Source organism: Macaca mulatta, chromosome 19 (genome assembly GCF_049350105.2).
Source record: "Macaca mulatta isolate MMU2019108-1 chromosome 19, T2T-MMU8v2.0, whole genome shotgun sequence".
NCBI classification, from domain to species: Eukaryota; Metazoa; Chordata; class Mammalia; order Primates; family Cercopithecidae; genus Macaca; species Macaca mulatta.
In genome coordinates, this window is record NC_133424.1 from 6,899,210 (window position 1) to 6,914,858 (window position 15,649).

The 15,649-nt window shown below is 55.2% G+C and overlaps 1 protein-coding gene across 35 annotated transcripts in view; it reads right to left on the reverse strand.

The window, feature by feature from the left end:
• The window catches only part of RFX2 (regulatory factor X2), a 205,281-nt gene that overhangs the window by 24,623 nt on the left and 165,009 nt on the right, over nucleotides 1-15,649 (reverse strand). For 18 of the 35 annotated variants that reach the window (XM_077979394.1, XM_077979398.1, XM_077979397.1 and 15 more), the window contains one exon: nucleotides 13,573-13,647. The exons of the other annotated variants lie outside the window; for them this stretch is intronic. In XM_077979394.1, coding sequence (XP_077835520.1) covers nucleotides 13,573-13,647 — 75 coding nt within the window. The remainder of the gene's footprint in view (nucleotides 1-13,572; nucleotides 13,648-15,649) is intronic. 35 annotated transcript variants of the gene reach the window in all.

The following is a 15,649-nucleotide window of genomic DNA, read 5'->3' on the forward strand; positions in this document are numbered from 1 at the left end:
ACACCCAATAGCTCCTCAGCATACACGAATGGAGGAAATTCTGATGCTAAACAGGAAGACTGAAGACGACTTGGGGGACCGCACAGCCCCATGTTCTGTAGTAAGCAGTGAGCTAACATGTACTGAGATCCCTCACTGAGGGAGGTACAAATGGAAATTCAATAAAATACACAAATGCTTATATGCACGGTTTTGTGTCCGAGTCAAAAGGCAGGACATAGCTACTTGGGAGGCGGAGGTGGGAGGATTGCTTGAGCCCAGGACGTCGATGCTGCAGTGATGCTAGGGTCGCGCCACTGTACTCCAGCCTGGGCGACAGAGCAAGACTTTGTCTCTTTCAAAAAACAAAACAAAAAGATGAGCTAAATGAGTCTAGAGCCAAGGACTATGCCTCGAGAAGTTAACATCCAGTTAGAAGGGCAAGAACTGTCCACAGGAAGAGCTCAGTCCCCACACTGGGCTTCGACGCAAAGGTGTCCCACCCACCAACTGATGCCCTGAGCCAAGTGCCTTAAAGGCTGCGGCTTAATTCTGGTTTCCACCTCTCCCTCTGTTATCGTCTGTCCCCTGATCCAGAGAGGTTTGCTATGTGAATACAAAAGGCTTCACTGATGCCTGCGATTGGGAGAAAGACAGGAATTCCACGCACAGAAGCGAGGCCCGAGTCCAGATCCCACGTCAAGAGCGTGGGGGGAAACCGGCTGTCCCCACCTGGTCCACTTTGTGCGAGGCTGTCGGCGGCTTTGTCTAGGCTGAGCCCTGCTTTCAGAGCTTTGCAGGGCTCCTGTTGCCTGGGCCCTTCCGAGTGGGCAGTGCTGGGTCCTCAGCCCTCCCCCACCGGGCATGTTGGGTTCCTGCACAGCCCTTGGCCTGGGAAGCCCTTGTCCCTGTGCCCCACACACCCTACAAGACACAAAGCAGGCCTGTCCCCTGGGAAGTATCTGTCCCCTCACCACAGCACCCTCCCCCACACCGTCACGTTTGCCCTCTGTTTGCCCCCGCTCCCCCACACTCTGCATTGCAAGCTGGGGAGGAAGTAAGCGTGCATCTCCTTTTTATTATTTATTTATTGAAATGGAGTCTCACTCTGTCACCCAGGCTGGAGTGCACTGGCGCAATCTTGGCTCACTGCAACCTCCACCTCCTGGCTTCAAGTGATTCTCCTGCCTCAGCCTCCCGAGTAGCTGGCATTATAGACATGAGCCACCACGTCTGGCTTATGTTTTTTGTATTTTTAGTAGAGATGGGATTTTGCCATGTTGGCCTCAAATTCCTGACCTCAGATGGTCCACCTGTCTTGGCCTCCCAAAGTGCTGGGATTACAGGTGTGAGCCACTGCACCCGGGCTTCATCTCCTTTTTATGAAATAGTGCTATGGGGTGGTTTTGACCAGCCCTGCACCAACGACCAGCACCTCGGGACCCCTCTTATCTCATCTAAGACCCACCTGATCCAGCGTGTCCTGGCCCCTCCAGCCCTAACGGGGGCTGACCCAGGGTCACAGTGGAGTGAGGACCTGCCCTGGGTTCTGGAATGTTTCACAGGATGACGAGCAGGTCAAAGGTTGAGGGGAAGGGGTGTGTGGGGCCTGAGCGCGGCGGTCTTGTAAGCCGAATTGCAGGTGCGCTGTGGGGCTGAGTCTGTTTTAGAAACGGGGAGGGTGGCTGGAGTTCAGGGTAGAAATTGGGACCAGATGTGTTACCCTGGAACCAAAGAGCTGAGGACAAAACCTCCAGAGGGGTGGGAAGAGTCACCTGGCAGGGGCACTGCCCACGCGGGTGTTGAGGATGAAGAGGAGCAAAGCCTCAGTCTTGAAGTGCGGGTCCAACCTCATGTGCTGCCTCTGGGGCGAGCCAGGAGGGCTTCAGACCTCCTGACCACAAGCTCCCCTCCAGCTCTGCTCCTGCAGGTAAGTCCTGTGGCCAAACATCCCTCCTTACCAAGGGCACAGGAGTGGTTCCTGCCGCAACCCCTGAGCTTGGATTCCGGTTTCCTGGCAGCCCCTGAATCACTCAAGTAGCCCATCACCTCCTCCGCGGCACCAGGGGCCCCTCGCCCTCTTGCTACCACAAAGTCTGCCTCCTGCCGCCTGCAGGGCCCTGTGTGACGTGCGGTGTCCGCCCCGGCCATGAGTGCAGGTGATGGATTAGCAGTTGCCAATTTCATCTGTCCGGCGTTGGGTGCCACGTGCTTGACTGTGCCCATCACCACAGGGAGGGACCCCTGCCCTCCTGTCCTCTGAATAAGGGAGAGTTAAAACAAAGGACCCTGAGAAGGGCCCCGGAGTGGAGACTTCATCTCTTTCTCACTTGCCTCTTTGGGAAAAGGACATCAGAGTTTTCACTTTCCATCGAGTCGTTCACACCCTTCATCTTCCAGCTTTCTGGACTGGACTTTTTCCGATACAATGGAGGCTGTGTTACTTTTTTCCCTTTTTCTCCTCCAAAGCCCGGCTCTGGCAGAGTGCTTGGACCCTTAAGAGTCTTCCTCGTATTTAATGCTATGAATACTATGAACCACAACCTTGGTGTTGAAGTTAGCGTATGAGTGTATATATATGTATATACTTTTTTTTAAGAGACAGGGCTATATATATATTTTTAGAGACAGGGTCTTGCCCTGTCACCCCAGGCTGGAGCGCAGTGGTGCAATCATAGCTCACTGCAGCCTCCAACTCCCAGGCTCAAGTAATCCCCCTGCCTCAGCTTCCCGAAGTGTTGGGATGACAGTCGGGAGCCGCAGTGTGGGCCCTGAAGCTTTCCTTCACAGTCTGGATTTGTCATGTGTGCTTGTCGCCTGTTTCCCGGAGCGCGCTCCTCCTGAGGGTGGAGATGGAGCCAGGTGTGCACATTCATTTGTTCCCCGGAGCGCGCTCCTCCTGAGGGTGGAGATGGAGTCAGGTGTGCACATTCATTTGTTCCCCGGAGCGCGCTCCTCCTGAGGGTGGAGATGGAGTCAGGTGTGCACATTCATTTGTTCCCCGGAGCGTGCTCCTCCTGAGCGTGGAGATGGAGCCAGGTGTGCACATTCACCTGTTCCCCGGAGCGTGCTCCTCCTGAGCGTGGAGATGGAGTCAGGTGTGCACATTCATTTCTTCCCCGGAGCGCGCTCCTCCTGAGCGTGGAGATGGAGTCAGGTGTGCACATTCATTTGTTCCCCGGAGCGTGCTCTTCCTGAGCGTGGAGATGGAGCCAGGTGTGCACATTCATTTGTTCCCCGGAGCGCGCTCCTCCTGAGCGTGGAGATGGAGTCAGGTGTGCACATTCATTTGTTCCCCGGAGCGCGCTCTTCCTGAGCATGGAGATGGAGCCAGGTGTGCACATTCACCTGTTCCCCGGAGCGCGCTCCTCCTGAGGGAGATGGAGCCAGGTGTGCACATTCACGTGTTCCCCGGAGCGCGCTCTTCCTGAGGGAGATGGAGCCAGGTGTGCACATTCACGTGTTCCCCGGAGCGCGCTCTTCCTGAGGGAGATGGAGCCAGGTGTGCACATTCACGTGTTCCCCGGAGCGCGCTCTTCCTGAGGGTGGAGATGGAGCCAGGTGTGCACATTCACGTGTTCCCCGGAGCGCGCTCTTCCTGAGGGTGGAGATGGAGCCAGGTGTGCACATTCACGTGTTCCCCGGAGCGTGCTCCTCCTGAGGGTGGAGATGGAGCCAGGTGTGCACATTCACGTGTTCCCCGGAGCGTGCTCCTCCTGAGCGTGGAGATGGAGCCAGGTGTGCACATTCACGTGTTCCCCGGAGCGTGCTCTTCCTGAGGGTGGAGATGGAGCCAGGTGTGCACATTCACCTGTTCCCCGGAGCGCGCTCTTCCTGAGGGAGATGGAGCCAGGTGTGCACATTCGCCTGTTCCCCGGAGCGTGCTCCTCCTGAGGGTGGAGATGGAGCCAGGTGTGCACATTCACCTGTTCACCTAGAGCACGTTCTTCCTGAGGGTGGAGATGGAGCCAGCTTTGCCCATGTGGGCATCCGCAGGACCCTGGAGATGTCTCAAGCCTGGCAGCAGAGAAAGACTGTCCGAGGAGGTAGGTGGGGAGCGAACAGAGGGTGTCTGGGTGAAGAAGCCAGAGGCTTCCCTTGGTCATTCTGAGGCTGGGGCCACAGATGCCACTTCTTAGATTGTCCTCCACGGGCAGCAGGAGCCAGGGCCAGTGGCCCCACATCTCAAGGAGACAAATGACGATGCAGATTTTCAGGCTAAAAGTGTGAGGCCAGATTTTGTGGGTGGTGAGCTGGAAGGAGCACTGGACTAGGAGTCCTGAGAGGTTCGAGTCTAAGACTGCATCCACCAGGAGGACATACTGGCTCACACATACAAAGAAAGTTTTGGAACAGATGATCCTTCTGCTGTTTACCCCCGACCCCCCGTGCTATTTAAGAGTAGAATCCTTTGCTCAGGTAATTATGTTGGCATTGACACTAAAAGGATGCATAGTTGTCTTGACAACAAGTCCTTCTTGTTCAACATCAAAAAGCCACAGAGAAGAGACTGATGTGGCTGGAAGAGTCAGGTCCATTTCCTCCCCCTTCTGCATCGGCAAACTTCCGGGAGGGGAACTGGGTTAGAACTGAAGTGTGATGGGCTTGCAGACTCTGTTCAGGGTCTACCCTCACCAGCAGGCTGGGAGCCACTTATGCACAGGGCCTTCCCATCCCTCAGTGCCGGAGCCCACACCCGGCGGCGCGTCAGACCGGGGCGCGCGTCACAGGTCAGTTCCGTGAAACCGACCACGAGGGTCCGGCTGCTCCAACCACACCTCGCCCACCTCCCCTGCTCTTGAGGGCTGGGGCACCTTCATGCCAGGAAAGGCGGCAGCTGGACAGAGCCACCTTTCCGGTTTGGGCATGTTCTGCAGTCTGCTTTGTCTGCTGATATTTGCACTCTTTCTGTGTCAATATCAAACAAAAATGAGCAGAATGCATTCCAAGGAATGTACAGTGTATCCACATTTGCCGCAGTCTGTCAGGACGGCACACTTTTGATGAAATGGATCAAATCCTTCCTTTTAAGGAATAAAAATCCCGAAATGCCAGTGCCTCCCTCTCCCTGGCCCCCCCACAAAGGCCTGTGGTTCTGGGCTCTTCGCAGGCACAGCCCCTGTGGACAGATACCCTCACCTGCAGGTGGGAAGGCAGGGATCATGCCCACCTACCCAGCCCCCTTTATCTCCTAAGACACTTGTTTCTATTCCTGGGGGCAAATTTGCCTGACACTGGCTCCTGGTGGTGAGTCAGAGTCTTGCCGGGCCATACACTAGCAGCTTGGGCAGCTATTCCGACCGTCCATGTGTATCTGTGTTGACATAATCCGACTTGGAACACCCACCTTTTCACTCCTCCCACCAATATTTACGAGAGCTGACTCTATGCCACTGCTTGTTCCAGGTGTGGGGATGCAGCGGCGAATAAAAGACAAAAACCCCTGCCCTCTGGGAGTGTCCATTCTTGTCTGGCAGAGACCCACAATAAAGAAGGCAAATGAACCGAATGAGGGCCGGTGCTGAGTGTCATGAGAGAAACTCACCTGGGAAAGGGGACGGGGGTCGCCGCCACAGAGGTACTGGAGGGACGACGCAATAGTAAATTGAGGTGGGGTGGGGTGCCAGGCAGGGCTCACTGAGAAAGTGCCCGCTGAGTGAAGACTCGAAGGAGGTGACAGGGAGCCTGGGGAAGACAGCTTCAGGCAGAGGGCCCCACAGTGCAAAGGCCCTGGGGCAGGTCCGAGCATGGTGCATTGGAGAAGGCCTATGTGGCTGGAGGAGGCCCGCGTGGCTGGAGCAGAGTGAGGAGTGGGAGACAGCCGGTCCTGCTGGGCCCTGTGAGCCATTTTGACAACACTGGGTTCTACTTGGAGGGCCAAGGGGAGCCCTGGAGGCTTCCGAGCAGAGCAGTGTGGTGATCTGACCTGGGTTTTAGCAGCTCACTCTGGCGGCTGCTGCGAGAAGGGGATGGAGGCTGGGTAGGGGTGGGCGCCGACGGCTGGCTAGGAGGTGGCCGAAAGAATCCACAGGGACAGTGGCAGTTGGGGAAGTAGTAGAGGTGGAGGAGGTGGGGGTTCCATCTGGTTCTGGATCTTTCTTGAAGGTGAGGTTGAAGAGCATCTGGGGGTGGGCATGAGAGGAGCAGGGAGGCGAGGACGCAGTGGGGTTGGGGGCTGAGCGCCTGGAAGATCGGCTGCCCCTGCCTGAGATGGGACCGCGGGCGGGAGGCGCAGGGGTTGTGGGAGGCACAGGGGTTGTTGAGGGTGGAGGCCACGCACTGAGCTAAGATGCTAATCCACGGCAGGCAGGAATACCGGGGAAAACAGCGGCACTTCTGGACAGAGGCCCCTTCTGAGGAGCTGCCGGCTCTAGCGACCCCACCATGGCCTGCAGGACAGCACGGCCATGGCGCCAGGCTACACAGGTCACCAGCTGAAGGCTAAATGACCTTTGACAATGTGTGTTTCTTGATTTCAAAGCAAGAAGTCACATAACCCTAATATGACTCTTCCACACCCAGCTCTCTCCCGCAGGCTGCGTGAGTGATGTGTTTATTTTAGTAGACAGCGCCATCTCGTGGTGACAGAGACTCAGTGAACCTGCTGCGGGGTCCGGGTCGGCTGGTAGCCTGAAGGCAGCCCGGTGCCCACTAGGGGCTGAGGTCGCCTCTTCTGCTCATGGCGGCGGCCTGCCATACCCAGTCGGGTGAAGACATATTTCATCCCCAGCCCCAGCTCCGTCCCCTTCCCTCTGGAAGGGTAATCCCCATTTTCACGGCACCATATCCTGCCCTTTCCCAGTTTGGACACTGCTGGGGGCCTCCTCCTCCCTGGGGGTTTCCACGCCAGGCTGACCATCAGCTGACTGGAAGGTTCTTCCAACGTGCAGACCTCCAGGCCCTGCAGACCGCCTGGGTCCAAGCCCCTAGAGGGGAGGCCTGGGAAGCTCCTGTTGACCAGGGTCCCAGCATCTGAACACCCCCTCCCTCCTGAGACAGCGCAGAGGAGGGAACCAGCTCCACTCAGAAATGTCTATGGGCGGGCTCCCTGGGTGGTTTTCCCACATCTCCCACCTTCTGCCTCAAATGCTAAGCTCCCTGGAGTGACTTTTTCCTCCTTTTTCACTCCCTGTGTTTGGCACTGACTTGGCCAGAACCCTGCACACGGTAGACGGTCGGCTGACGTCACCACTGGCAGCAGGGAAGAGGCACACAGGCCCTGCCACTGGGGGGACCCTCCCTGGGGCTGTCCGAGAAGGGAGGTCTGGGAGGCCACTCAGTCCCAGCCACAGGCAGCCCCGGGGACAGCCGTTGCGAGGGCGCGTCGCCCCGTCCACCAGCAGATCACGTGTTTTAACTCCTCCCTTCGTCTCTGGCTCTCACATTTGCCAAAGCAAGATCTAGGTTTGTTCTACTCATGTGTGTGGTGAACTCTGTAGAAAGATCTTATTTTACTTCCTTGGTTTCAAGTCACCAAGCCCCAAATCTTACTGATCACAGCTCAGGATGGAAGGAAACAACTCAACAGCGAATCACCAGTGAGAAAAAGAAACATGAGATTTTACCTGCTGGAAAAGTCAGCTCGGGAATGTGAATCTGTGGGGAAGCGACCTGAGAAAGTCTGCCTCGGGTGAAGTGTTAGAAAGCAGGAAGGATGCCAGCAGCCAGAGACAAGCGGTTCATGCATTTTCCCATAGACATTTTTTCTTTTTTTGAGACGGAGTCTCGCTATATCTCCCAGGCTGAAGTGCAGTGGCGCGATCTCAGCTCACTGAAACCTCTGCCTCCCGGGTTCAAGCTATCCTCCTGTCTCAGCCTCCGGAGTAGCTGGGACTATAGGCATGTGCCACCTCACCTGGCTAATATTTGTGTTTTTGGTAGAGACGGGGTTTTGCCACGTTGATCAGGCTGGTCTTGAACTCCTGACCTCAAGTGGTCCGCCCGCCTTGGCCTCCCAAAGTGCTGGGATCACAGGCGTGAGCCACCGCGCCCAGCCCATTTTCCCACAGACATTTTAACTCTCCTGTGGACACGCTGCCTGCCCAGGCTCTGCAACCCCATCTTGCCTGGATCACACAGCCCTCTTGCCCGGGGCTGAGACCCTGGGCCCGCATGAGTTTATGTTCAGGCTGAAGATGGCCTGGTGGGGAATGTCTTTCTGCACACTTTCCCATATGTATGTGCTCTGAGTTTAAGACTCGAGGCCGGGGAGATCCTCTTTCCAAGCACGTGGGGAAGACTCCCTTCTCCCTGAGTTCATCTACAGGGAGGACGTCATCTAGCAGTGACACATGACAGGATGACCATGTCCTACGCAGCCTGGAGGGGAGCGGGGCACTGAGCAGGGGTCCGGCATGGTGTTTGTTTTGTTTTGTCTTTTTTGCTTCAAGACAATTGGCAGAAGGAGATATTTCTGTCATTTCTTCTAGTGACCAGCCCCCTGAGGCAGAGCGCAGAGGGCAGAGGCCTCGCCAAGGGCTGCGGTGAGCAGGTGACCACACCTGTGCCTAACCCAGAAGCCCAGGTTTCCGGACTGTCCTATGTCACTTTCCACCCCCAGAATCACTCACTGCCTTTTGAGTAATGCCTCATTTTACACATTGGCCAGCACAGAAGTCAGGATGGGATGACAGTGAACACGGGAGTCAGGATGGGATGACAGTGAGCACGGGAGTCAGGATGGGATGACAGTGAGGATGGGAGTCAGGATGGGATGACAGTGAGGATGGGAGTCAGGATGGGATGACAGTGAGGACGGGAGTCAGGATGGGATCATGGTGAGGGCGGGACTCAGGATGGGATGACAGTGAGGGCGGGAGTCAGGATGGGATGACAGTGAGGATGGGAGTCAGGATGGGATGACAGTGAGGGCGGGAGTCAGGATGGGATGACAGTGAGGATGGGAGTCAGGATGGGATGACAGTGAGGACGGGAGTCAGGATGGGATGACAGTGAGGATGGGAGTCAGGATGGGATGACAGTGAGGATGGGAGTCAGGATGGGATGACAGTGAGGACGGGAGTCAGGATGGGATCACGGTGAGGGCGGGACTCAGGATGGGATGACAGTGAGGGCGGGAGTCAGGATGGGATGACAGTGAGGATGGGAGTCAGGATGGGATGACAGTGAGCACGGGAGTCAGGATGGGATGACAGTGAGGACGGGACTCAGGATGGGATGACAGTGAGGGCAGGAGTCAGGATGGGATGACAGTGAGGATGGGAGTCAGGATGGGATGACAGTGAGGACGGGAGTCAGGATGGGATGACAGTGAGGACGGGAGTCAGGATGGGATGACAGTGAGGGCGGGAGTCAGGATGGGATGACAGTGAGGGCGGGAGTCAGGATGGGATGACAGTGAGGGCGGGAGTCAGGATGGGATGACAGTGAGGGCGGGAGTCAGGATGGGATGACAGTGAGGGCGGGAGTCAGGATGGGATGACAGTGAGGATGGGAGTCAGGATGGGATCACGGTGAGGGCGGGAGTCAGGATGGGATGACAGTGAGGATGGGAGTCAGGATGGGATGACAGTGAGGACGGGAGTCAGGATGGGATCATGGTGAGGGCGGGACTCAGGATGGGATGACAGTGAGGGCGGGAGTCAGGATGGGATGACAGTGAGGACGGGAGTCAGGATGGGATCACGGTGAGGGCGGGAGTCAGGATGGGATGACAGTGAGGACGGGAGTCAGGATGGGATCACGGTGAGGGCGGGAGTCAGGATGGGATGACAGTGAGGACGGGAGTCAGGATGGGATCACGGTGAGGGCGGGAGTCAGGATGGGATGACAGTGAGGATGGGAGTCAGGATGGGATGACAGTGAGGACGGGAGTCAGGATGGGATGACAGTGAGGACGGGAGTCAGGATGGGATGACAGTGAGGGCGGGAGTCAGGATGGGATGACAGTGAGGGCGGGAGTCAGGATGGGATGACAGTGAGGGCGGGAGTCAGGATGGGATGACAGTGAGGGCGGGAGTCAGGATGGGATGACAGTGAGGGCGGGAGTCAGGATGGGATGACAGTGAGGACGGGAGTCAGGATGGGATGACAGTGAGGATGGGAGTCAGGATGGGATGACAGTGAGGGCGGGAGTCAGGATGGGATGACAGTGAGGATGGGACTCAGGATGGGATGACAGTGAGGACTGGAGTCAGGATGGGATGACAGTGAGGACTGGAGTCAGGATGGGATGACAGTGAGGATGGGAGTCAGGATGGGATCACGGTGAGGGCGGGAGTCAGGATGGGATGACAGTGAGGATGGGAGTCAGGATGGGATGACAGTGAGGACGGGAGTCAGGATGGGATCATGGTGAGGGCGGGACTCAGGATGGGATGACAGTGAGGGCGGGAGTCAGGATGGGATGACAGTGAGAACTGGAGTCAGGATGGGATGACAGTGAGAACTGGAGTCAGGATGGGATGACAGTGAGGGCGGGAGTCAGGATGGGATGACAGTGAGGGCGGGAGTCAGGATGGGATGACAGTGAGGGCGGGAGTCAGGATGGGATGACAGTGAGGACGGGAGTCAGGATGGGATGACAGTGAGGATGGGAGTCAGGATGGGATGACAGTGAGGGCGGGAGTCAGGATGGGATGACAGTGAGGATGGGAGTCAGGATGGGATGACAGTGAGGGCGGGAGTCAGGATGGGATGACAGTGAGGATGGGACTCAGGATGGGATGACAGTGAGGATGGGACTCAGGATGGGATGACAGTGAGGACTGGAGTCAGGATGGGATGACAGTGAGGACTGGAGTCAGGATGGGATGACAGTGAGGATGGGAGTCAGGATGGGATCACGGTGAGGGCGGGAGTCAGGATGGGATGACAGTGAGGATGGGAGTCAGGATGGCATGACAGTGAGGGCAGGAGTCAGGATGAGATGACAGTGAGGACTGAAGTCAGGATGGGATGACAGTGAGGATGGGAGTCAGGATGGGATCACGGTGAGGGCGGGAGTCAGGATGGGATGACAGTGAGGACGGGAGTCAGGATGGGATCACGGTGAGGGCGGGAGTCAGGATGGGATGACAGTGAGGACGGGAGTCAGGATGGGATCACGGTGAGGGCGGGAGTCAGGATGGGATGACAGTGAGGACGGGAGTCAGGATGGGATCACGGTGAGGGCGGGAGTCAGGATGGGATGACAGTGAGGATGGGAGTCAGGATGGGATGACAGTGAGGGCGGGAGTCAGGATGGGATGACAGTGAGGATGGGAGTCAGGATGGGATGACAGTGAGGGCGGGAGTCAGGATGGGATCACAGTGAGGATGGGAGTCAGGATGGGATGACAGTGAGCACGGGAGTCAGGATGGGATGACAGTGAGGACGGGAGTCAGGATGGGATGACAGTGAGGACGGGACTCAGGATGGGATGACAGTGAGGGCAGGAGTCAGGATGGGATGACAGTGAGGATGGGAGTCAGGATGGGATGACAGTGAGGATGGGAGTCAGGATGGGATGACAGTGAGGGCGGGAGTCAGGATGGGATGACAGTGAGGGCGGGAGTCAGGATGGGATGACAGTGAGCACGGGAGTCAGGATGGGATGACAGTGAGGGCAGGAGTCAGGATGGGATGACAGTGAGGATGGGAGTCAGGATGGGATGACAGTGAGGATGGGAGTCAGGATGGGATGACAGTGAGGGCGGGAGTCAGGATGGGATGACAGTGAGGGCGGGAGTCAGGATGGGATGACAGTGAGCACGGGAGTCAGGATGGGATGACAGTGAGGACGGGAGTCAGGATGGGATGACAGTGAGGACGGGAGTCAGGATGGGATGACAGTGAGGACGGGAGTCAGGATGGGATGACAGTGAGGACGGGAGTCAGGATGGGATGACAGTGAGGGCGGGAGTCAGGATGGGATGACAGTGAGGGCGGGAGTCAGGATGGGATCACGGTGAGGGTGGGAGTCAGGATGGGATGACAGTGAGGGCGGGAGTCAGGATGGGATGACAGTGAGGACGGGAGTCAGGATGGGATGACAGTGAGAACTGGAGTCAGGATGGGATGACAGTGAGGGCGGGAGTCAGGATGGGATCACGGTGAGGGTGGGAGTCAGGATGGGATCACGGTGAGGGCGGGAGTTAGGATGGGATCACAGTGAGGACTGGGGTCCACTGAAGGGAACTTCTCTGATGTCTGAATTCTCAAGAGAACGTCAGATCCCAATTGAAGTGCTGGAGAGCACAACGGCTAGAAGGACATTCTGACTTCAATGGCTTGTCCCAGGTTTAAGATGCCAAACACATTTCCAGGTATGTGCAAAGCTGAATCGAGAGCGTTTGGGGAGAAGTGAAAGCGATGAGTCTGAGGGGGCTAGAGCTTTCCTTCTCTATTGTTCCTGGAAATAAAGACGGAGCCGGCCACGTCCCCTAGTCCCACCCTGCTACGGAGCTCTGCAGAGCTGAGATGCCCCCAACCTCCTGTCATGGGGCCTGTGATCATGGTCTTCTCCCAAGAGACAAGGGGAGGAGAAAAATCCTAGACACTAAAATCTGTACGAATTAGCTGCTTTATGCTTTTCTCAAATTACTGTTTCTTTCCAAGAGAGAACTCCAGGAAAATTAGCTAAGCGTCTAAGGCATTCCCAACCCTATGTCGTTTTCTCTCTTTTTTGTTGCTGTTGCTGATTTTTGCATTGTTTTTATTTTTCATATATAACTATACTGCTTATCACCTGCCAGGTATTGTTGAAAGTATTTTACGTACATTAAATAATTTACTCCCTATGACAACCCAAGGAGGTAGGTGTTGTTATTATCTACCTTTTACAAATAAAGAATCTGTTTTGATTTCTCCTTCATTGCTGAAGGGCATTTTTTGCTGGATGTAGGATGCTAGATTGGCTTCCCCCTCAACCACCTTTCACAAAGGGCACTTTAAAGGGGGCATTTTATTGTCTTTGTTTTTTTTTTTTTTTTTTTAAAGACGGAGTCTCGCTCTATCGCCCAGGCTGGAGTGCAGTGGCGCGATCTCGGCTCACTGCAAACTCTGCCTCCTGGGTTCACGCCCTTCTCCTGCCTCAGCCTCCCAAGTAGCTAGGACTACAAGCGTCTGCCACCATGCTCGGCTAATTTTTTTGTATTTTTAGTAGAGATGGGGTTTCACTGTGTTGGCCAGGATGGTCTGGATCTCCTGACCTCGTGATCCACCTGCCTCGGCCTCCTAAAGCGCTGGGATTACAGGCATGAGCCACCACACCCGGCATTTTACTTTTTTTTGAGATGGAGTCTCACTCTGTCCCTCAGGCTGGAGTGCAGTGGTGTAATCTCTGCTCACTGCAACCTCTGCCTCCCGGGTTCAAGCAATTCTCCTGCCTCAGCCTGCCAAGTAGCCGGGATTATAGGCACCCACCATCACACCAAGCTAATTTTTGTATTTTTAGTAGAGATGGGGTTTCACCATGTTGGCCAGGCTGGTCTCGAACTCCTGACCTCAAGTGATCCACCCGCCTCTGCCTCCCAAAGTGCTGGAATTACAGGTGTGAGCCGCCGCGCCCGGTTGCCTTTGTTTGTTTTAAAAATGTCTATGCAGGTTACAAGCAGAGCAGGGACAGGTTGCCAGGTCAGACACACACTTACATGGCTGTTGAGTAAACCGCTTTTGTGTGATGTGATTCCTTCGCTTTTTTGGAGGTTTTCAATCGCCATTTCAAGCTAAAGAAAATGTGTGCAGAAACAAAACAAAACAAAATGAAAAAAAAAAAAAAAAGGAAATCAGATGGTTAGCATCAGCCAAGATTTGTTTTTATTAATATCCAAATAATGATTCGAGCTCCTACAAAATAAAAAGGAGGCTCCACGCAGGCAGGGCGGTGGGGGTGAGTTAAATTGTGCGTGAAAGCTGAGGCAGGGAGTATTGCTTCGCACACGTAGATAAGCCTGAGAGCCTGTCTGACAGAAGCAGCAGCAATCGTGTGGTAAAAACTTGCTACTGAATTTTAACCCGGCATATGTGTGTGCACATCATAACATTAATATGCAGCTGCTGCATCCATTCCAGTGTCCGCCAAGCCAGCCTCATAGTCACCTGCTCCTCTCCCCACACCACATCGATGGGGAACCAGAACGAAAGCAAGGGCAGATGGCAGCCTTGACTCCCCAGCCAGGCCGTCTTGTTGCAAAGCCCAGGGTCTCCCCGCTGCTACCAACGAGGCCAAAGACTCAGACCCTGCCACCAGGAGGCCATAGGATCCAGGGCCACTGGACACTGTCTGGCGAGTTATTTATCTAGTGGGAGCTGTGCGAAGACGGTTTTTGGAAAAGAGAAAAGAGTTTTGGAAGAAAGAGTTGGGGAGCTAACGGTAGAACTTCCTGGAGGAGGGATTCCTGAGTTGGATCCCGAAGGACCTGATGGAAGTGGGGAGGGAGGTGGGTGGCAGGTCCATGCAAAGGAGGAGGCACCCAAATGTGCGTGGCCGCCAAGGCATTCCCACGCATTTGGTCTGTCCTAGACTCGCACACGGAAAACGGCGATGTAAAATCTGCTGCAGCCCACCGTGACGACCAGAGGACTGAAGTGGAAGGAAATGAACCTGAAGTATATGCTTCCTTTCCTAAAACACCCAGGGAGGCCAAAGACTTGACAGTTCTGCAAAGAGCAGGTTGAGTGTGTATTTCCGAGAGCAGGCTCGCGGAGCTGAGTTCAAGAGCGAGAGGCTAACTGCTTCTCCCACGGCCTCTGACCACTGTGGTTCTGCCTCCTCTCATTAGCGACCCTTGCTTCAAGCCAAGGAGGACGTCAGGGTCGCCTTTAAGAAGTGCAGAAGGTACAGTGGAGGACCAGGGGAAAGCAGAATGGTGAGACCTCCCCCACCCATCGGCCTCAGGGCGCAGGCGATGAGAAGGCAGTCGCCACCTCTATGATAGAAAGAAAAAAGGCACATGCCACCCTCATGTCTTGGGGCCATTCTGATTTGCAGCTTGGGCAGGCAGGTGAGTACCGCCCGGTGGCACCTTCCCTGTGGGACACCGCTGACCTGTGGGTGCTGGGAGAGCAGAGTGCATGACCTCTGGAAGTCTGCCCTCATCTCAGGGGCCTTGTCCAGTGCCCAGCAGACTCGGAAGGAGTAGAAAACACTGTCTCCGAACATAGTGGGTCTCAGTCATTTGGTCTATTAAAAAATACACTCTTACAAAATTTTGAGATTTCGCTGCCTCCCCTGAAAAAGAGCTTTTTTTTTTTTTTTCTTCCTTGAGACAGACTCTTGCGCTGTTTCCCAGGCTGGAGTGCAATGATGTGATTTCGGCTCACTGCCACCTCTGCCTCCCAGGCGCCAGTGATTCTCATGCCTCAGCTTCCCAAGTAGCTGGGGTTACAGGCGTATGCCACCACACCCAGCTAATTTCTGTATTTTTTGGCAGACATGGGGTTTCTCTATGTTGGCCAAGCTGGTCTTGAACTCCTGGCCTCAACTGAACCGCCCGCCTCGGCCTCCCAAAGTTCTGAGATTACAGGTATGAGCTACCACACACCGCCTGCTTTTGCTTTTAAAAGTTAAATCGATTATTTCCCTTATTAGAAATCAAAATAGATAATTTTTAAAAAGATGTATTAATTCATTAAAAAATAATAAACCCGTTATAGGTTAACACTTAAAGAATAGGTACACTTTCCAAATAAAAAAAAAAAAAACAACCCAAGATGAGAAGAGCGGAA